We start from the raw sequence: 23,081 nt of genomic DNA on the forward strand, positions 1-23,081 counted from the left end.
AAAAGCCCTTGAGAGTCACATAATGACAACTTACAGGCAGTTCCTGAGTTACAAACATCTGATTGACATATGACTTGCCCTTACAAAAGGAGGCTATTACAGGTGATAGGTAAATGTACCTGTTCCAATTACATACAAATTCAACTTAAGAACAAACCTACAGAACTCTGCCATTTGGAACCCAGGGACCATCCATATTTCACACATGAGGGAACTGAGGCTCAGAGTGATTAGGTTGCTCCATATTTTCTCACTTAAGTCAACACATTATTGTGATTTTTACCTGAAGTATCCAGTGGCTGAGAGACTGATTCTTTGTTCAAATGCAGCTTCTATCTGCAGAATGGGCATATTTAGTTAAAATGAAATAAATATACCATCTGATAGGTGAAAATGAGAATGTTCTCTGTACAACTGACATCTCATTCTAACTCCTAGTGTTTTGCTACTAATGATAGAACTCATCATAATACTTTTTCATGGCTGGCACACTAACAGTTTCCTTCTGATCAAGTGTAGAAGTCTGCATCGAACAAATATAAACTAGAATCATGCTGCATGCTCATGATATAGACGCTTAGTGCACAAGGTCCTTGGGGCTTTATTTCTCAATGTTAGAACTTCATAGTAAGTGTGAGATTAATGTTCTAATGAAAAAATGTATTGGGTACTGTCCATTTGGGTTCAGTGAATAATTTCCCTTGAGCGTATTCAATAGCAATGAGGCTTTTAGTTTTCCTCTTCTCTACCCAAAACATCTTTCTAATATTTTCTCTTTTGTGGTTTAGAAAGGCTCAGTCTGTCTCTTCTTTTTTGCTTAAGCAGAGTGGGAAAGACCTTTGAGTAGTCTTCATATCCTTCCATTCCTCCTCCCAGTGGCTGTTGCTTCCTGAATGCTCTCTCCATACATACCTGGTGTACGTCCTGGAGTAGCCTTCTCAACCTTTGGAGATCATGCCTTTTTGCAGAAATCCACTCAACATGGGGCATGCTCCATCCCCGTGACACTTAGAGGAACTTTTTCTATGTAGAGTGACTGTGTACTGCCATGGCACTCCCTTAGCAGGGGTTGGGATTGTTTTCTCACTTTTATTAACAAACGGAATGAAACACTTACCCAGTCCTCCCACGTGCCCTCTGGATTTTTCTTAATGATGGGCTCAAGGCGTTTCAGAAGGATCTGACAAGCGTTCTTGAAGTGGTAAAGAAGAGAATGCATGTTAGCGAAGAGGATGGTGGTTATGATTTGTGTGAAAGAATATTCATTTACCACAGATTAGAATATTCATTTACCACAGATTAGAATATTCGTTTACCACAGTCAGCAGGTGCTATGGAGTGTCTGATTCTGACACATTGGGAACACAGAGATAATAACACAGCCACTGCTCTTGAGGATAGCCTCGGCTGCTGGAGAGTTTTTTCCCTTCCTGGTTTGCTACCCTTGAAAATACGTATTTAACTGAATTTCTATTCTCAGATCCTCTTTCTTAGAACAATCAGGTTCTTAATTTCTTTTTCTCTCTTTCTGCATCTTTTATACTAATGTTTTTACGTACTTTCTTTTGTATTTTCCAGCCATTAAAATAGATAGAATAAACATCCTATTTTCACTCAAATTTGTGTTTTCTAGTCTGCAACAGTGACGTGCCAGTATCGCCTGGAGTTTGAAATACTCAACCCTCCAGCCATCTCTGTTCATCTACTCACCATCAAGCCTCAGCAATGAAGTCCTTGGCTTTGGGTGCGAAATGAGAAAATGATTAAATCTATTTTAGCATAACCAAAATACACAGAGTTTGATTCTGAAAACAGAAACCTAAAGTTTAATACTGTAGAAGATGAATTAACACTTATTTTGGGTTGGCAACTCCCCCTCACACTGAACTGTTCCTCTTTCGTGTTTGATCCTACCCCAAATTGGATCTCATGCGTTTGCGACTTCTTACACGCTGGTTCTGAGCAAAGAGAAGTGTCTGCTTTTTGACCTCCTGAGAGGCAGCTCCACAAAATTTGCATAGATTTGAAAGTGGTTCCTCTTGGAGGCACCAATGCAGTGTCCTGAGAAAATGTGGCTCCCACAACATCCCAGTGGAAAAAGTGAACAGTTTGTAACAGAAGCATGACAAATAGGTATGATTTCAAAAGTAAATGTGATCAGATAACTGAATGAAAAACTATGAAGTCACGATTCTATTCTGAGACAGTGAAAATTTAGTACTTTTAAAAAACGTCAGCTAGAAAGTAAGTACAATGAAAAGCTCTGAGTGCCGTGGTGGAAAGCCGCTGATGACGTGGCTTGAATCGCACCATGTCTCCTTGGCTCGGGGGTTCTCTTCCACCCACCTGTCTGCAGGAATATGTTTGCACGGGGGAGCTTGCACAGCTCTGCATTACTTGGTACTGAAATTTCTTCTTGCTATGCTTCCCAGGAACAGACACTCCTTGTTCACCAAAATCCATTCTGCTTTTCTTCCATAGCAACTGGGCATATGTTTCTCAGAACTCTACACCTCCCAACCTCCCTTGCAGTTAGACATGGCCCGAGAAAGGTTCTCCTAACGGATTGTGAGAGGACGGATGTGCATCCCTCCCAGGTCTGGCTGGGGTCTTCCACACTGGCTCCTCCAGGCTCACTCAAATGATTCTCAGGGCTAGCTGGAGTGGCACATGTTGGAGATGGTGGAGCCCCAGTCAGTCCAGTTGCTTGAATCACCAAACACTCGCGGGGACGGATATGTGTGCAGGAAAGGGACTTCTGTTGTGTTTGAGTCATCTGTGCTTTAGGTTAGTCTCCTCCAACTAATACACTCTCCTGCCAGTTTGGTCATCCCAAGGCTAAGTTGAGTGACATGGATGACTCCCCTGAAGCCAACCATTGTGCCCATATTCAGCTAAGAAAATGAGGGATGTGGGCAGAGCACACCGGGGACAGACAGGCAGGAGGAACTACCTGCACGGCTCTGCCGTTGACGTCGGCCCCGATGGATGCGGCGGTGGCGATGGTATTAGGCACAGCTGCTGTGCTCGTTTCGCAGATGTGCATGTAGGACATGGGTATTTTTAATTCGCGGCTGGCCACCTAGGAGGAAAAGAAATTATTTTCAAGTCCAGCAAGGGCTTCTATGAGGAGTTGAGTCATTACTTTTAAAAATAATAATGAGATTAAAAAATGTATTAAATTCATGATATCCTTTTAAGCCTAAAATAATGTGCCTTACAAGCATCAGAACTTGTTTTTAGTAGGGCCTCATGTATTTTGACTTCTAAAGTGTTTTCTTGGTAATATTCCACAGTGGCTCTTCTCTGCCAATTTAGTGCATTTAGAATGTTAAAGATTTCCTTTTTGCTGAGGTTAATATGTGCTGGAAGTAGGCCAAGTTGAGATTATCAGGCACTGATATGTGGTCACAGTCAGGAAGAAAGAGGGTGCGAGAGAGATTGAGATTAGATTGATTGGCTGACTCAGAGTTTGGTCTGAAGTCTGCTGATATTAGGATGGAGGAACTCGGAATGACCCGGAAGCCCTATCTGGCTCTCAGCTGATTGTAACTTCAGCTTCCTCCCTCTGTTCCTCCACTTGCTTCCCCTTGCGTGTATTTCTCTAGTTTTGACTGGTCAGTTTTTCCTTTTCTGTTCTTTTCCTTTTGGATTCTCTAGCAAACACATATGGAGAGTAAGATATTTAATCAAGGAGAAATGAAGGCTGGGCACAGTGTGCACTTGTAATCCCAGCACTTTGGGAGGCTGAGGCAGGAGGATCACTTGAGGCCAGGAGTTCAAGGCCAGCGTGAGCAATAGAGTGAGACATTATCTCTAAGGAAAAGAAAAAATAAAAAAGAAGAAATGAAAAGGAAAGAAATGACAGGGAGGGCAGGAAGGAAAAGAAAAAAGCATTATTTAGGCTGCTATTGCCTTTTAGTTTTCACAAAAAACTTCTTCTCAAGTTATAGTTATTCACCTGTTTCTGCTCCCAAATGCTAATCTTCTGACTAATGCCATTTAATATTAAGTTTCTCCAGACAGAGGCAAAAAGGAAAAAAAGGACATTTTATTGTTTCTTGGTGAGGAAAATCCAAAGGGAATTTATTGGTTCATCTCCCTGGGAAGGAGAGATGAAGCGAGGTCAGGCATGTCTGCATCGGGGCTGTGTGGTCTCAGCAGGGTCCTCTCTCAGCCTCTCACATTGACGAGTGTACTGTTTACAAAGTAGACAGGCTTTGCCCATGGCACAGAACTGCCTTTGGTGACCCCTGGCCTACAGCCTGGGCTCTAAATGACCACAGGGGAAGACAGTTCCTTTCTCCCAGGAGGGACTCTGATTGGCCTTGCTTGACTCATGTGCCTTCCTCCTGGGGTCAGTGAGGTTTGGAAACTATGACTGACCAGAGCTGGGTCTTGTGCCTTTTTTGGTGGCAGGTGTGGGAACAAAGAGGGGGATGGAGCTCAAAGGTGCCTGAACTGAGGAGTCTTTCAGAAATACATGGAATGGGACAGGTATAGTGTTCCGATGAGCGAAAGGGGTGGGAGAGTCACAGCTCCAGATGTGCACTATTAATCATCTCATAAATTTGTCAATAGTTCTATTTATTCAATTTAAAGATTTTTTCTTTTTTTCTCTTGAGATTATATTCTTACCTCTTTATACATATGTGTGTGTGTTAAACATCCTTTCAAAGTTATGGGATGATGACAGCTGATGACAGCTGATGAAATACTTGTCCTTACTCGTCAAAACAAAACACTAGCAACCAAATATTGCTGCCTAAAGTTTAGGTATTAAAAACAGAAACGCTGAGAAACACCTTCTCTGGGTAAGCCTGCAGGGAGCTCCTGCCACCGAGCTCCACGGTTCCTTAGCTGTGTTTTCACTAACAACCACATCTACCTGGCACCCTGGCCAAGCTCTGGAAGTATTTGCATACACATGGGTTTCTGCCACCTCAGACATTCTCTTTAACTTGTAAGCTTTCCACCAAATCGGTTTGAATACAGGAGTAATCATTTACCCTAAAAGATGACTCCCACATTTAGTCACGTCAACAATGGATAGAGAGATTAATGGCTTAATTTTACTTATTTTACCTGGAGCATTTTGGTGTGGATGCCTTGTCCCAGTTCATTGCCTCCATGTGTAACCAACACAGACCCATCTGTGTAGATGTGAACAAGGGCAGCCGCCTAGGGAATAATTGGAAGGCATATCTCAGTGCAAGCTAGTACTTAGTGAGAGCCAGCATAAAACACGAGGCCCTGAAACGTCTGTCTCAGGGCAGGGAGGCTCAGAGATGCAGCTTTCCTGATAGGATCTTGAAGCAAAAAGTCGCCTGTAAGGACATTCTTCCTGGTTTTATAGGAGCCCCTTTGGATAATCAGGAGCTGTGAGTACTGGTTCCAACTATTTGAAAGTCACTCTGCTGCTTACAAATCACTGGCTGGCCATCAGAATAGTTTATTTTTTATTTTTTTTCAGAGAAGGGCTCTTGTTATGTTGCCCAGGCTGGAGTGCAGTGGTTATTCACAGGCACAGTCCCCTACTGATCAGCACGGGAGTTTCAACCTCTGTTTCCAACCTGGGCCAGGTCACCCCTCCTTAGGCAACCTGGTGGTCCCCCACTTCTAGGAAGTCACTGTTCTGATGGTGACACTTAATCAGCATAGCACACTATAGCCTGGACTCAAGTGATCCTCTTGCCTCAGCCTCCCAAGTAGCTGGGACTACAGGTGCGTGCCTCCACCTCTGGCCATCAAACTAACTTTTAAGTATGTGCCTACCTGCACTCAGCTCTAGATATGCAAAGATGAGTCAGACGTGGCTCTTCTTCAAGCTGCTCTCACTATAGAGGGAAGATAGCCTGGAAATCCAGTCACTGCGTCACTGTGGTGCAGAGTGATCAGTGAGGCAGAGGGGTCCTGAGAGACCTGAGAGGACAGGTCCAACTCCTTTGGCACCGCGCAGGGATGGGTTCCTCAAAGTGACAACTGAATGGAATCCTAGGGGGAAATTGCCAGTGGGCAAGGTGGGTAAAAACTCCCATTGCCTGCAATGGAAAGCCCTGCTCCTTATTGCAGTATGGGCCTTTTGGGATTTGGTCTCTTGTGATTTCCCAGCTCCATCCTTGCCTCAGATCCCTTTCCCACCTTCTGCTCCTTACCTGTCTGCCCAGCCTGCGGGCCCACACACCCCAGTCCCTGTGCTGGTCAAACTTCCCTGAATGCTTCTCATCCCCACCTGGGAAGGCTCTGTCTATACTTCTTCTCTGTACTTCTTATGGGAAGTACTGGGTTGAATAGTGTCCCATCCAGAATTTGTGTCCACCTGGAACCTCAGAACTTAAGTAGTCTTTGCAGATGTTTTCAGTTAAGATAAAATCGCAATGTATTAGGAGGCCCTAAATTCAATGACTGGTGTCCTTATAAGAAGGCCGGCTGCAGACACCAGGGAAGATAGAGGCAGTGGTTATAGTTATGCTGCCACAAGCCACAGCACACCCAGAGCCACCAGAAGCTGGAAGACTCCATGGAAGATTCTTGCCTGGAGCCTTCAGGGGAAGCATGGCCCCATCATCACCTTGATTTTGAACTTCTACTCTCTAGAACTGTCAGAGAATGAATTTGTTGTTTAAGCCACCCAGTTTGTGGTGGCTTTGTACAGCAGCCACAGGAGATGACCGCAGGAGGTGGCACACTCTTCTCTGAGAGTCTCACAGACGAGGGGCATGTCGTCTTGTTCATCCTCACCTTCTATGAAGACTTTTGGGCAAGACTGAATCACAGAGACACTACTTAGATGTTTAATAAGGTGAACAGATGGAGAGATGGCATTTTTCCTTCCAGGAAGAGAAGGAAGGAATGCTTCGGTCCACTGGTGTCTGGAGATGCTGGGAGGCCCAGGGCTGGCTTGGAGGGGTTTGAGAGGGTCACGGCTTATAGCTGCTAATAATAGTGTTATTTGCCATGGGCCTTTGGACTCCCCCTGAGGGGTGGTGTCCTCAGGTCAGCTCAGAGAGTAGGTGTTCCAGCTTCGTGAGTCATCAGCTAGCTGGCCTGGAACACCCTCCAACTGCTAGCCAGGTGATTCTTGGGTCTATTTATTCAGAACTCTGTGGGGAAGCTGGAGGCTATTTAAATGGAGACCTAAAGTCATCACTTGATTTAAAGATTTTTTTGCGTGTGTGGGTGATGAGATGAGAAGCTGGTTGCCGTGGATGAGAGCAGAGAGGAGGCTGGAGTTTAGGTGGGGAGCAGCTATGTAGGTGAAGGGAGCTGTGTTATAATAGTATATATCTGATCTTTGGTTCTTGGTCCAGAGCACCTAAAACTTTGGAACTTATTATCTTTGGTCTGCTAATGGGATAACTCATGGGAGAGTTTCAGTGTGGGGCCCCTCTCCCCAGCTCCTTCAGGATGAGGCTAGAGATGGTCGTGTTCAGTCATTAATGGCCAATGATTTCACCGACTGTGCTTATGAATGAAACCTCCATAAAACCTCAAATGATGGGGTTTGGGGCCCTTCCATGTGGACGTGCTGGGAGAGAGGTGTCTACAGAGGGTGTGGGAGCTCTGTGCCCTCCCCCACACCTTGCCCTCTGCAGCTCTTCCATCTGGCTCTTCCTGATTTGTTATCCTTTATAACAAACTGGTAATAATCATAAGTAAGGTGCTTTCCAGAGCCCTGTGAGTCATCCTGGCAGATTATCAAGCCTGAGCAGGGGTAGTGACAACCTCCACATAAGTAGTTGACCAGGCAGAGGTGTGCGTGGCCAGGCGCTCCACTGAGGCTGGTGTCTCAAGGGCACAGTCTTGTGGGACGGCCCTTGACAGTTCAAAGAATTGAACTGGACTGTTGGAAACCCATTGGTTTTGGAAAAGACACAGTATTTGATGTTAGAGAGCAATGACCCAGCGGCTCTCCAGGGTCTCCTACTCCCCAAGCTTCAATTGGACCCACTTGTAGGCGGACAGTTAACATTCTCACACCTGTTTATAAGAGGGTGTGCTGGACCTGAGCAGGAATGTGGCCCAGAGGCCCAGGAATCATTTCACTGCAGGTGCCCTCAGCAGTGTCTCCGAGTTCTTTAGGATGCCCAGGGTAATGTCCTGAGACTTCCAGGAACTCTGCCAAGTGCTCCATGTCCGTTATCTCCCAGAGTCTACATAATGCTAAGAGACAGTTGTGGAAGCTGAGGCTCAGAGAGGTTAAGTAACCTGCTCAGTGTCACACAGCTAGTGAATAGTAGGGCTAAAGATTTCTCAAGTTCTCCCCCTGGTTTCAGTTGATTAGGGATTTGGGGCAACCGCTTTATTCTCTAAGAAGGATTTCCTTTGGCAGGGCAGCGTTATAGTTTTGAGAAAGGAGGGAGAGAGACAGAGCGAGAAAGGGAAGGAGGGAGAGAATCTATTGCCTGAGGCAGCGGGCTCCCAGCGGAAGGAGGCTTTCAATGGTGTGCGCACAGGGGCGGTGCAATGCATGCAGATCCCCCAGGTTCCCCTGGGTTTTCTGCTTTTGGTGGACAGTAATGGGGAGCCAACACCAGTTGGTAGTTTTCTAAACAGCTTTCCCGCCTGTGACCCCCTGGGACCGCAGGGAAGACCTGCAGTATTTGATGCTCTCACCTCTGTGCTGCCCTTCTCTTCCCTTCTGGAGAGGGCCAGTAAGTGACTTGCTTGAACATAGATTTATTCTACGAAGAACTGACTATTCTACTTGCTTCTTCAGATTTATTTGGGAGGATTTCTGGACCCCACTTCCATTTCCCCACTGGAATTGACACGGATTCTTGGGAGAGGTGGCTTGGAAGTGCCAGATGGTCAGGGCAACGTGGAATTGCTTCTCTGCCTAAGACTTAGCAGGTATGCCAAGAAGTGCTGCGGTGTGTGGGGACACCAGGGGGAACTCATTCCTCCCCAAGTCGTGAGACCCCTGAGCCCAGCATCATAGGCTTCAGGGTTCCTATTCCCTCTGGACAGTGGGGAGTCGGTAGGGGTGTTCTGCACCTCGGCAGGTATGCTGCTGCAGGCCTCAGATGAGGGGCTGCTCAGGAGAACTCTGTGCGTTTCTCCTACATGTTGGCAGGGAGGGGCTCAAGGGCTCTGAGAAGCAGGATGTTCTTTCAAAGTCCACACAAGCTGACTGGGCCAGAAGTGTGGCTGGCATGAGAGTTACTTATCATATATGAGAGAATTATTGAGCATATTTGAGAGAAGTATCGAACACACGTGAGAGAATTATTTGCCACGTGAGAGTCTTACCTGATGATAGCTTGTCGCAGCAAAGCCGACTGAAAATTTCATGGGGACCACAGCAATGCCTTTCTTCTTCCAATAATTCTTCTTATTGAACTCGTCCACTTGTGTCCTTCTGCTGTGAAAAGAAGACTTGTCCAGACACTCATTCCAACATCTTATCAGGGGCTCAGGGCTGAATGCTTGTTTGTAGATGGTCTTATCAACCGTTTTGTACATGTTTTTCTCCCTAATCTGAAACAGGCGGGAAATCCAGTCAATAGTTATGGTAAGACTGAAACTGACCACCAAGTAGAGACTTGAAAACCTCTCCATTAACGCATAGACTTCGCTGACGGGAAAGACAAGGTCTGTTTTTTCTGTGAATAGCATGTGCTTAGTGCAAAGTAATGGGGTTATTTTTCATTTCTTCATGAATGCACCAAATAGGGTCTCTCTTTGCTGGAAGCAGAGAGTAATGGGTAGGGATTAGTTCAGGAAAAGAAGTGGGATAGAGGGGCCTGGGAAGGCAGCTTGGTTTTTTTCCTACAAGGTTTAGAGGATGGAGCAGAACTGGTAGACGGTATATTAAAGAAAGATTTATTATCACAACTGAAGATCTGTTCTGCTAGAGAGGAATAACATCGCAGATAATAGAAGATCTCCTGCGAGCTACTCAGTTGCCCTTGGTATGTGTGTGTAAATCTTTTAAAAAATTAGTTGAATAAGGTGGTGTTTTATGTCCTGGGAATTTGCAATACTTGATAAGGAAGCAGACCCTGCTGAGCTATGCCCAGGAGTTTTGTTTTGTTTTTTAAATTATCTCCATCATAGTCTAATAACATAAAAGAGCTATTATTATTAGCAACAAAACAACTATTTTAATGACTATCAAGTCATTTGATTCTGCGGGAACTCTGAGGTGAGGCACTTCGTCCTCATTTTACAGATAAGGAAACTGAGCCACAAAGAGATGGACGGCCCTTGCTCATGCTGCTCGCCTTGCCTGCGTGACCTTTCCACCCTCTGAGCTATCATTCTTCAGGACCTATCGCACTGTCATCTTCTCCGGAAAGTTCTTCCTCACCCCCTTCCCATGTCTTCCTTCTACGTACCCATGGAACACTTTACAGGACTTCCCTTAGGAGAACGGCTGTCTGCCTTGTACACTATTAGGAAAGACCTCGACAATCACAAATCACAAACCTGGACTTCCCTGTTGGATATAGGGACAAAGGGGCTCAATGACAAAGTATAGAGAGTCTTTGCTGGAGCAGAAGGTTTATATTGGGGAAAGAAGGAATATACATGGAAAAGGTAGGCCGGGGTCTGACTGGAATGTGCGAGGCGGGGAAACGTGCCATCCACAGGGAGCTCAGGTCCAGAGCTGCCTCTCCCTGGGTGGCACGCTGTGTGTCCTTCCGCACCTTCCTGTATATTACGCAGAATGATATTTTTGGAAGGTACTCTTTTGGCAGTATCTCTCAAAAGTTTCTAAGCAATTCTCCTTCTGTAAATTTATCCTATAAATATACTTACACAATAGGACGAAGTTATACCCTTGGTACATACATGCCAAGATGTTTATTGCAACATCATTTTAAAAGCTCAAAATAGGTAACACCCAGAATGTATATTGATAATGGAGCGGCTAAATAAATGCTGATAGGTCTATATTACACAGTACTATTCAGTCGTGAAGAAGAAGGATGCAGATTCTACCAACCTGGGGAGTTGGCCATGGGATACTGTCAAGTAGAAAGAGGAAGGCATAGAATAATATGTCTGTTACGGTTTCATGTTGGTAAATAACTCCATGTATGTACATATGTTCAATGGCATGCTTATGTATGTGTGTATGATTACAAATGTGTGGCCGAAGATAGAGAAGGGGTTAGCACAGTAAACGTGGAACTGCTAACAATGACTGCTCTCCACCGACAGGTGTGGGGCATGAAAAAGGGCATTCACTTTCTTTTTTCATTCCTTCCATGTGGTTTGAATTTTAAAAACAGTAATTGTTTTTGTACGAATAAAAATTAAAAGAAAGAGAAACCTTTGGATAAGGAGGGAAGGAGTAAGATGGGGGAGGTGAGCTCCCTTAGATAGGTCTTAATTTTGGATTCTGAGCCAGCACTAATTGGTGTGGTTCTTCTCCTGTGTTTCCTTGGTCGGGGTGGCTGCCTCCCGCTGCATCTGATTCTTCAGCAACCTTGATTACAACCTCACCTTTTCTGGCAGAAGGCCACATCTGGCGGCCACAGCTGTGATGCAAGATTCGGTTACCAGGGTTCCTTGTGGGAAGCCAAACCCGCGAAAGGCAGTATTGGACGGTAAATTTGTCCTGCACGCACGGCCCCGGAACCTGAGGTTACGGATTTTATATGCGTTTTCCAGCTTTAGTATAAGAAATTCTGTTACCTAAAGTAAAAAGGGATATTCACATATATCGACCATCACTTTTTTCTTTTCTTTGAAATTCAAGTACAGAGTCAAATTATTTATGGAATTTAACTGCTTTAGGAAACAGGCTTCATAAAGACCCATCTAGAAATTTTGCATTCTATTCACAGTCAAGAACACTGCTGCTCTCCGCTGCACATACCATCTCCGAGTCGTCCAGCGTGCATCCTCCGTTAATGTAGCACTCGACATCTAGAGCTTTGATTCGCCCGTTGTTCATGAATCCCACCTGCCACCAAACGATGGACATTGTACTCAGATGCTTAAAATTTGCATTCCAGCCTCAGCCCAGTTTCCCTATATGTAGGACCAGAGGGGAACTTGTGGGCTTGGGACCACATGTGGCCTTCTTGAGTACAGCCTTTTGACTGAATCCAAATGTTACAGAGCAAATCTTTTCATTAAAAGGAATGCAGCAGGGAAAGATAAAGTTTTTCTTGCCCTCTCTGGCGCTTAAAAAAAAGATAAATCTTGAACTCAGAAGGCCACAGGTTCCCTCCCTCAGCCGGGTGTACCACGCCTGGCTGCTGCAGACCTCTCTGACCTGGATTCTGCTGAGCGCTCTCCTTTCAACGTGTAATTTTCTAGTTTCACAGTCAGGGTGAAATTCTAAAATCTTTGCTGTCTCCCAGCGTATAATTGCCACCCTCATTCTCCTTACTCTCGGAAGATTCTCTTTCCATTTTTCCTGGCTTTCTTTCTAATTTAGTCTGTGGCTTTCTCCCTTGTGGTACAGCCTCTGGAATTCCAGAATGAACTGGAATGAATTGCAGTGTCTCTGGTTATGGAAAAGCCTCTGAAGCCGTGGTAGGTGAATGGATGCCCGGGGATGACTGTACTCACTTTACCAGCTGGCGAGAAAGCTTTGGAAGTGGGTCACAGGCCCTAACAAACATGAACTCTGGCTGTTGTTACTGTTTTGGAGACACCGCAGGCAGCTTGCAGTTTTCAATGTTGCTATTCCCATCCCGCCCCCATAGACCGTTTTCTCTGTACAGCTCAGACTGAAAAGAGAAAGTCCCACTTGCTATTGTCATTCTACCCAAAGCAGATTGGTCCTGGTCCTTTCTGAAAACAGGGGTAACTACAATGAAGAAACTGTGCAATTATATGGTTGTCATCATCTGCTCCAAGGGAAATACTGGATAATAATCTATGGAGAAGTTAGGAAAATTCACACATTCAGCATTTATGGTCCTTTTGACACATGCTAACCTGAAGTTGACCTTTGACTTTTCATGAAGAAAGGACTGTTAAGCACAACAGTACTTTAAATAAGGTAGCGGAGAGAATCCATAAACTATTTACTATCAACTTTCTAAGAATGTTGGAAGAACCTATTTGCATGTAAATACCATGCTAACTTACAAATAGTTCTGAATTATCAAGCAAAACTTTGTTAGCTATGTATGAATGAGCTATCTTTTTACACGTGTATAAACACTGTACATTGTTAGAAATGAAATCTTCAAAACACAATTTGAATTTTTCAAAAAGTCTGTTTTCCTCTTAGTTATATTTTATATTACTATAATTACCTGGATATTAATGGTCTAGAACCTTCTTCACAAGCATCAGTACAAAACAGTCGCATAACTGAGATTCATTTATCATCCAGGCCAACCACTTTAACATCAGCAACTGCCACGATTTCAGCAGTGTGCCTCTACATTGCAATAACAGCTGTAATAACTCATTTCTGCGCATTTGAAGGTAAATAAAAAGTTTAACAGCCAATTATGGCCCCTTCTAACACTAAAGGACTGTAATTATAAATTATAATTATAAAATTAGTAATCATAAAAATTACTAATGTCAGTGGAAAAAATAAAATTGTGCTGTGTCTTGGAAAGCTATGGCTTTAGTAGAGAATGGAGAAATTTCTCTACATTTAGTAGAGAAAGTGTAATAATTTAATAATAGAAGACAATGATAAAATCGTGTAGAAAATCAACATGCATGCTACAGCAATTCCCAAATAGTCTTTGATAAGCTTTATAGTACAGTGATCCTAACAATTCAAAATTCGAAAGTTAGTATTGTTGCCAACTAGATGCCAACCATTTTTATAGTGTTCAATAGTATTTCTATTATTGTTACATAAAACTGCAATGTATGTGGTTTGAAATAATTTTAAATTCTCTAGTCATGGGATTCTTTTTTTCCTTTCTGCAAAGAGCTTTTGTAACACTCTCATAACCACTTGGTGAAAACTCTTGTAAAAAATGATTCTGCAGTTAAAACAAATTGTATCCAAAATTTCTCCTGCAAAATATATAAATATTTATAGCTAAGAAGTTTTGATATTAACAACGTTTGTAGCTTCTTTCAGTTTTTTGTGTGTTTGTTTTGAGGAACCACTAATATAAATCCTTATTCCTTCAAGTTATGTTTTTATCATGACTTGAAATTCTATGTTCTTTTTTTTAAATCAAACTTATTCATAATTATGCACTAGATTTAAAGTTCCTTATAAAATGTTATAAGTATTCAAATATATCACGTCTTCGTTTAATATTTTAGACGCTAAGGTTATTTTTAGAATTTAGCAAAATCAAAATAATGGCAAAGGAAAAAGCCCTTCAAATAAAATGAGGCATTTTAGTAATTTCATCTTTAATACTCACTTTATATTTTCCAAATAACGGATGTCTTCCCCCAGTTATTAACATATCATCTTCGCGATCAAGAACAAGACGAATGGGATGACCAGTTCTAAAGAAAACAAATTAGTAAATTTTCCACCCATCTGCCCTCCCAGCCATCTGCCTGTCTACCCATCCACCCATTTAACTATCTACCCAGCCATCAATTACCCACTTATCCATCTAGTCCAGAACCCTCCCACCCATTTATCCAACCATCCAGCTATCCTATATTGATTTTATAATTCCCTCCAACACGCTAGGCACTAATGTGAATTAATGTATGACTAAATTACTATCGTCTCTGTGGCCTATAGATCAATAGTTGGAAATCTAACTAAAGGTATTAATGTCACATGCACTTAAGTTGTATTCTTAGGATCTCTACCACTAGTTATAAAGGAGAAAGAATGTGAATGGACAAGTGAAACTTTACAAGACTACTGGGAAAACAAGCCCAAGCAGTCATCCTAGTACGCCCGGTTAGCATTCTTACCCATGAGTGTTGCTTTGTTGGTTAAGTTGGGCCCCTGGGTAGCAAGAAGCCTCGGTCTTTCTGTATATCTAGGCAGAGGTTCTTCGACTTTGAAGTGCAGAAGAACTACTCGGGAGCCTGGTGCAAATGCACATTCCTGGGCCTTTATACTGGATTCTGATTCAGTAGGTTTGGGAGGAGCCTTAGAATCTGTGTTTTTCTCAGTGATTCTGATGCAGGTGTCTTTAGGCTCATGTGGAAAAGTACGATTCAAGTGCAGGCAGGGACACCTGGAGCATCCATATAATGTACAGTTTCCAGGTCCCTCCCCTGGTAATTCTGATTCTGTGGGGCTGGCATGGGGAGACAGGGATGTCTGTGACCTCTCTGGAGCGACACTGCTGTGGAGACCATTTAATGCCTGGCAGCCGTATGCCAAGGCACTGGTCGCTACACTTGCCTGCACAGAGACACTGGGCCAGTATAGGGCAGCCTAGGTACTGGGATTTAAATTCTCCCCAGATGACTCTAATGTGCACTCAAGTTTGAGAAGTCTTGAAGGCACGAGGTCTGGTAGGAATTCAATGAACTGATTATTCCTTGCTGGGTTCCCAGTGGGTGTGAATAGAGAGAGTTAATTATGGAAAGAACTGGAGATTAGATTCAGACCTGCTTTCTCCTACCTTTCACTGAGGACTGAGACCCATGTCTGGAGGCTTCATAACCTAGCTCTGAACTATGCAGAAGTTGTCAAAGGAAGCAAGACTGAATTTTGGAGGGCTGTTGTTAAAAACAACAACAAAACAGCTATAGAACTAGAGCGAGTAACAGAAAATCCAGCATCAACTGAACACAAATGTTGAGGCATGAACAGCAAAAGAGGGAGCCTTCCAGGGAGGCTGGCCCCAGAGCTAATTTGGGAATAAGTCATCTGTCCACTGAGCTGACTCTGAAGAGGTGGCCCTTCCCAGGTGCAGAGGGGGTGAGCCTCTCTTTCCTCATCCTGCCCTGTTCGGGGGTGAGAATAGGAGGGAAAAGTCAGGAGCAGTCTGACTGTCAGCACTCTGCGTGGGCAGGGTGACTTGCCCCTTAAGGAGTCACCTTCCCTGAAGCTCAGGAATATTCAACAAACGATACCACTATTCCTTCTTATAGCATATTTGCTTACTCTAAGTCCAGTGTCCAGCTGGCGTTTGCAATAACTAAAAGGGTGGGAGGGCCGGTATTTTTATCTACATTTTATAAAGAAACTAAGCCTGAAGGCTGAATTGTATAAGAGGACACATGGGTGGTGACGACCCTCTGGCCACATGGCTTGCCCTCAGCTCTGGGCATTTGATACCCCCCCCCCCAAGTGCACTTACTTGACAGCACCCACAGCTGCAATGGCCCCCAGTGCGGCTGGCCTTCCCACCTTCCCTCCAAAACCTCCACCCACTCGTTTCACATGACAGGTGATCCTGTTGATGGGGATGTTTAAAGTAGCGGACACCGTTTTCTGTAAAAGTGAGACAACAGGAAGGCTTGTGAGACTGAAATGGCAAAGAAGCTTTTGTTTCCTGAAACACAACATCACAGCAGCGTTCGTTCAGATCTACGGGGAAAAGCAAAGGAGACAGTTTGAATCTGTCTTGTGGGGCTTTATTGAGAATCAGGGGTGTCCAGAATTTTTTTTCCTGATGCACATTGGAAGGAGAAGCGTCCTCTTGGGCCACACGTTAAAACCAAAAAACACCAAGGAAAACTGCTGAGCACAAAAAAGGTCCGTGTGGAATTTTTGCGATATCGGACACCACAGATAAGGAGAACCGGCCTCAAATCATCTGCAGGACCCCCCAGATTCGGTTCAGAAACATCACTAATCTTCACAGCCTTCAAAGCCTTTTTTTTTTTCCCGCTAGAAGCTTTTCTGAAGGGAAGCTATCAGAGTACTGGACTCCTGTCAGAAGTTGTCAGATGTCCACACCTACAAGGCCACGGAGGTGAAAACCAGCACACTCCTGACAGTCCCGTAAAGAGGATGATACACTTGCACTAAAACCTAGAGCACTTTGTGACCGGGGAAGTGAGAATGATGGGTCGAGTCTACAGGTTATTTGTAATGATTATTTTAGAGAAAAGTGAAGTAGAGAAGTAATTCAGTGTTGTCATCACATCACAGAGTTCATCTGAGCAGGACACAAATGAACGGACTCTTTAAACCTAAAGCCACGGTGGCTGTTCTTTTATTTACTTGACAAGACTAGAAAAAATAAAAAGCTTCGGAGGTCTCTTAGCTGCTCTGACTGATATCTAATGCTTGGATTCTAAGTTTCTGTGGGTAAAATGGCTACAGCCTGTGAGAAGCGACCGCCATAATGGAATGAGGAAGGTGGAGGAGGGTGGTGGTCCTGGACCTCACCTGCACGTGGGTGGGATCCTGCGTTGACACAAAAATGTCCAGTTCTTTGTCCTCTGTCTTTGGAATAACAAGCACTCTCTGTGTTTCCATGTAAAAATGCTCCTGTCCTCCAACGTGGACCTCTCCTGTGGAGCATAAGCGTGGGAAGCTTCTAGAGGTATGTACTGCTTGAAAGCCTCCATTTTGGGGACTCCAAAAGCCATTAGGACATGGCCTGGCTGGCTGGCTTTACCTCGACCAGCAAACCAGGCCTCTGTGCTCTGGCAGTCTGTTACCAGAGACTACAGTTCTGGATAACAAGTTAAAAGTAGCAAGTTCTGGTCCTTCCTCTGTCCTTGACTAACAAAAATCTTAGGAATTTTCCTTATTTATTCTCTTGCTCTCTCCTGCCCACCCCTACCTCAAAACGCCACACACACACACACACACACAATTTGAGAGAAAGAGAAATCTGGCACAGCACCAAGATTTCAGGGGGTGGTCTTTCTAGGGAAATCCCACGCTCTTGGTGTCTGCTTCTTAAGCTCGTCAGGCCACGAGTTCACTACCCACCCTGCTCACCTTCAACAGTCTGGTCGACTTTTTCAAAGGCTTCCTCAACATTTCCTTTTTCAAGTTTTTTTTCAGGGCATAGGAATGAATTGTGTTTTATAGCATCCTGAATGACAGGGGAAAAAACCACAAAAGCCAATCTTTCCAACTTTTTCTCCCACTGGCAGCTTTTTTCTCAAACAAAAGGCAGCGTACTCCTGAAAATGACTGTCCCCTGGAAGACAGGAAAGGTGCCAAGCAAGCAAAGGAGGGCGAGGCTTGCTGCAGAGACGTCGGAGAGAATGTTCTAGACTTGCAGAAAAAAACTAGCAAGAAGGATTAGCAAAATGTTAGGAAGGAAGCTTTGTTCAGAACAGAGGTCTGGGGACACTACGATGATCCAGGGTGATAAATAGTAATTTCTCATGTTCAAGGTGACTCTCCAGGGAACAGGTGATGTGTCCAAATGCATTATGGGTGAGGTTGGGGCTTCCATTTTCATCTTTTCCCAGAAGAAAACACTTGTGTTAAATTACTCAGGCAGCTTGTGTACAAGAAACTCTAACTCAGGAATCTGGAAAAACTGAGACTGTGTGAGGGAGAAAACACAAGTCCTTACACATCTCCGGGGCAAGAAAGCCCAGTAGACATGGTAGGAAGTGCGTTCATTTCTCTGGTATTTGGCATAACCTTTTGTTATGTTCTACGTTTTGTTCTGACTGTGCCATGAACCAATGCACATTGAGGACTGTGTTCTGCAGACTGACCCAGCAGCAGCTGATCCTTGTTTAACTTTTATTTTATTTTATTTTGGTTTAGTTTTTTGAGACAGAGTCTCACTCTGTTGCCCTCACTAGAGTGCTGTGGTGCCATCATAGCTCATAGCAACCTCAAACGCCTGAGCTTGAGCAATCTTCTTACCTCAGTCTCTGAGTAGCTGCCTGCCACAACGCCCGGCTATTTTTAGAGATGCAATCTCACTCTTGCTCAGGCTGGTCTGGAACTCCTGAGCTCAAGCAGTCCATGAACCTTGGCCTCCCAAAGTGCTAGGATTACAGACGTGAGCCACCGCACCCTTTAGACCCAAGGTGCTTTCCCATCCTTGAGAATGACATCTGTCTCCTGCATTCTTAGAAAGGTGCTTTCCATCCTTGAGAATGACTTCTGTCTCCTGCATTCTTAGACTCTCAGTGGCTCAGATTCCATAGCCTTGCTTTCTAATAATGCTACTGAGAGTAGCTAATATTTATTGAGTGCTTGCTCTGTGTTAAGCACTGTACAATAGTGGTGCATTTACATGTATTCTCACATTAATTCCATTATGATCTCCCTCTCCTAGAGGCAGAAACTGGGCTGAGAGAGTTAAAGCCACAGTGAAAAGAAGGGACGGAGGCAGTGTTCCCAGGCTTGGTTTTCAGAAATATCTTGCCTAATGATCAATCTCTGATTTCTTAAAGCAGACGAACAATATAGTTGAATGTTTTTTTTTCCCTCTATATTAAGATCTTAATAAGCCATCTTTGTACCTGTGGAAGTATATGGCCACACTGTAAATGTGTCACATGATAGTATAATCTTAGTATGCTATATTTAGTGAGCACTAGTGTGCCACGTACGTGCTAAGAGCTTTAAACACTTTTATGACAACACGATGATGTATGTGTTATTATTATTTATCCCCATTCTACAGATGAGGCAACCATGGCACAGAGAGGCTAAGTAACTTGCCTAGGGTCACACAGCTCGTAAGAGGTACAGCTGCTATTCATCTCTGGTAGTTTGGCTCTAGGATCTGTGCTTTTAACCACTATCTTACACTCCTACACTTCCTCTCACATGTATAATCGTATACATAAAGGAATGAATAGATGAACTGATCAGTATTGGTCTATATGATTATTTGATTGCCTGCCTTTGGTCACAGAAGAATTTGTTTTTTTGCTGTCTCTGTAAAGTTCTGCTCAGAGTGAACTCTAGATCTCTAACCATTCTGAGTCCTAGATTATTTCATGGGTGAGTCCTCTGGGTGCCATTTCTCCTCGGAGAAAAGTGGGATTAGAATTGAAATTTCAAAAGCCCATATTAGGAACCTAGTGCAACAACCTACCAAGGGGAGTGAGCCAAGAAAAATGGCCCGGGCCTCTTGCAAACTTGGCAACTGGAATTTAGAGCAGAGTTGATTGGTTTAGAACGATTAAGAAACAAGGTGGGTTTTTAAAAAACATTTTGAATATTGAGCAAAGTAGATTGAGTAACCTTTTAGCTATACTTTAAAATGTTCAAATGGTTCATTAAAGCCTTTGACCAGGTTTTATGGTCTGTCATAAACGTACAAAGAAGTAAGCTTTTCTCAATTTGATTACTCTGCACCTGTCCCTCACTGAATTAGAACTTGCAAACCAGAGACCACATTTGAATTTCCTATTCCCACTCCATTAGCTTTCCTGGAAATACCATTTGTATCCCATTATAATCTAGACCCAGGAATGAGAATGGAAGCTTCTGTGGAATTCCACTATGAAAGTCCTGTGGCTTTGGGGCTCCACCTTGAAAACATAGTTCACAATATCCATTCTCATCATCTTCCTCAAGTAATAGAGCCCCCAGATTTTAGTGACGACATGGCCATCTGGAATAAAATCTACTTTCCCCGCTCCCTCTGCAGCTCGATGTGGCACGTGATGAGGTTCTAATCACAGAGATGTAGGAAGGGATGTGCAAAGTAGTGGGAGTGTCCTGGAAGGGAGGGGCACACCCTTCCTCCTTTCCATTCTCTCTGCTGTCTGGAAGGTGGAGTTAATGGCCAGAGCTTCAGTAGCCACTGTGGACATGCATGATGGCAGGAGAGCTAGGAGGCTGGATCCCTGACACATAAAGCTCTATATAAGCCCTGGACCAACCACTTCTAGACTCTTTGAACACGAGATAGAAACTTCTAGTATATTTTTTCCCTCCTGTTCCTTGGAGCCAAAAATAACTTCAACTCATATAAGCAATATCTTCCGAGCAAGCCAGTGACAGGAAAAAATTAGATCCCTGAATTCATCTTGCATTAAGATATTTACAAAGTACTTTTGATTCTACAACTTTGGGGAGATATTGGCTGGCCCTGCTTACCTGGATGGTGAAGATTACAGGCTCCAGATCTTCATAGGTGATCTTTACCTTTTCAGTCGCTCGCTTTGCTTGTATATCTGTCTCTGCAACCACAGCACAGATGATCTGGCCCACACAAAGTACCTATGGAAGGGACACACATGAATCAGATAGAAAATCCTGAGTGGGCATAGGGTCCATTTGAGCTTACCAGTGGCTGGCATCTTAGATGTCATTGTCGAGCAGTAATAACCACATTGGAATCACATTCGACTATACATGCTTGGCTAAAAATCTAAAATAATTTTTTACTAAGAAAATAACTTGAATAATACAGACAGTTCCACTGGCCATTTAACTTAGTGATTTAGTGTCTACCCACCGTAGACATGAGATGGCTGTAACCTAAATCTACTATGACCTCTGTTGAGTCTGGGTCACACGGGTCACCTTCATAGTATCATTTTAGAGTTTAATGAAAAGCAGAATTTTTTTTGTCTGATGTGGCGCCTGTTGTGGACTGAATTGTGTCCCTCCAAAATTCATAAGTTGAAGCTTTATTCCCCAATTTGATTGTATTTGGAGATGGGCCCTTTAAAGTAGTAATAAGATTAAATGAGGTCATAGGGTGAGGCCCTTTTCCAATATTACTGGTGTTCTTACAAGAAGAGGAAGAGACACAAGGGACACTGTCACACTGAGGAAAGGCTTATGAGGACTCGGGGAGAGGGCAGCTGTCTGCAAGCCAGGAAAAGAGGCCTCAGGAGAAACCAGACATGCCAACATCTTGATCTTGGACTCAGGCTCCAGAACTGTGTGAGACAACAAATTTCTGTTGTTTGAGCCACCTAGTCTGTGGTATTTTATTGTAACAGCCAGAGCAGATGAACATAGCTCCTAAACAACAGTCAACCTCTATGGACAAGTTCAACCAAAAGAACAGTGATTTCGTTCCTTGGCCCAACAGCAAACAGTCTGGGTGGGACTCCCTGAGATATGATGACGGCTCACCCTGACTGAAAGCCGGTAGACTTCCATGAGGAAAGTCCTGAGCACTTTACATGTGTTAATGCATTTAAACCTCACAGCCACACGATGAAGTGGGGGCTGTGATTATTCCCTTTCCAGAGATGATGAAAACCAAGAGCACATAGCTAGTGAGGGGCAGAGCTGAAACGTCAACCTAGGCAGCTAGCTTCAAAATGAAGTGCTCAAGGAGAGACAGCTGAATTTGAATTAAAAGGTCAAAGACAGCAAAAGCAACTTTATTAAAGATGAAGTGTGTGAAGATAGATGGGACATGGGGAGGGGCATCAAGGAAAGGAGGGAGTTCAAGGTCAATAAGAGACAGGGGCCACATTTTTATACTTTCCTTTCTAGATCTTTCTAGAATTTTCTAGTCTGATACAGATCAGTTCCTTACATTTACTCTTTAGATGAGGATAAAAGGACTCAAGGGCTCACAGTGGCAGAACTAGGACTTTCCACTTTTCTGTAATAAGTTTCCTTTTACTGTTATTTCCTGGGTCTAGAAAAGTAGGGCTGAATAAAGCCCTTGGGGCAGAGAGGAGCTAGGAGGCGTGACACTTCTACCTCCCAAAGCAGGAAGAACTGGAAGGCAATGGGAAGCTGGTTGGAGGTGGTGGTGCCTCGGTGATTGCACAAAGTCATTTGAAAAAATGTGTCCTATCCATACCTCATCTACAGCCAGAAATCTGTCATCTTCTGCACCATTGGTGCCTGGAATGTCTTCAGCTGTTATCACATCAACCACCCCAGGTAGTTCAAGTGCCTCAGATAATTCAATTGATCTGAACAACGAGAGATATTTAAAAAGGGGAAATCAGCAAGCTTTGAGGGGACCAAACCTGTGGGAGGGATCAAGCATGGTTGAAAATAAAAATATGACTGCATGCAGTGGCTCACGTGTATATCCTAGCACTCTGGAAGGCTGAGGGGAGTGGATTGCCTGAGCTCAGGAGTTTAAGATCAGCCTGAGTAAGAGCAAGATCCCACATCTACTAAAAATAGAAAAAGAAACAGCTGGGATTTGTGGTGGGTGCCTGCCTGTAGTCCCAGCTACGGGCTAGAGGATCACTTAAGCCCAGGAATTTGAGGCTGCTGTGAGCTAGGCTGATGCAACTGGGGCACTCCAGCCTGGGGCAACAGAGTAAGACTCTGTTTCCCCCTGCCCCAAATCTGACCACAAATCCAGCTTAGGCCCTGAACAACTCAAAGGGACCTG

The 23,081-nt window shown here is 43.9% G+C and overlaps 1 protein-coding gene across 2 annotated transcripts in view; it reads right to left on the bottom strand.

The window, feature by feature from the left end:
* Window positions 1–23,081, bottom strand: part of AOX2 (aldehyde oxidase 2) — a 74,417-nt gene that overhangs the window by 19,787 nt on the left and 31,549 nt on the right. For both annotated transcript variants that reach the window (NM_001308456.1, XM_023510273.1), the window contains exons 18-30: window positions 22,533–22,647; window positions 20,858–20,980; window positions 17,771–17,867; window positions 17,210–17,334; window positions 16,173–16,306; window positions 14,316–14,403; window positions 11,831–11,917; window positions 11,455–11,646; window positions 9,253–9,480; window positions 5,086–5,181; window positions 2,954–3,082; window positions 1,118–1,192; window positions 284–336 (exon numbers count right to left, since the gene is read on the bottom strand). In NM_001308456.1, the coding sequence (NP_001295385.1) occupies window positions 284–336; window positions 1,118–1,192; window positions 2,954–3,082; window positions 5,086–5,181; window positions 9,253–9,480; window positions 11,455–11,646; window positions 11,831–11,917; window positions 14,316–14,403; window positions 16,173–16,306; window positions 17,210–17,334; window positions 17,771–17,867; window positions 20,858–20,980; window positions 22,533–22,647 (1,542 nt within the window). The remainder of the gene's footprint in view (window positions 1–283; window positions 337–1,117; window positions 1,193–2,953; window positions 3,083–5,085; window positions 5,182–9,252; window positions 9,481–11,454; window positions 11,647–11,830; window positions 11,918–14,315; window positions 14,404–16,172; window positions 16,307–17,209; window positions 17,335–17,770; window positions 17,868–20,857; window positions 20,981–22,532; window positions 22,648–23,081) is intronic.

Source organism: Otolemur garnettii, unplaced genomic scaffold (assembly GCF_000181295.1).
Source record: "Otolemur garnettii isolate 467f Iridium unplaced genomic scaffold, OtoGar3 scaffold00013, whole genome shotgun sequence".
Classification (NCBI taxonomy): Eukaryota; Metazoa; Chordata; class Mammalia; order Primates; family Galagidae; genus Otolemur; species Otolemur garnettii.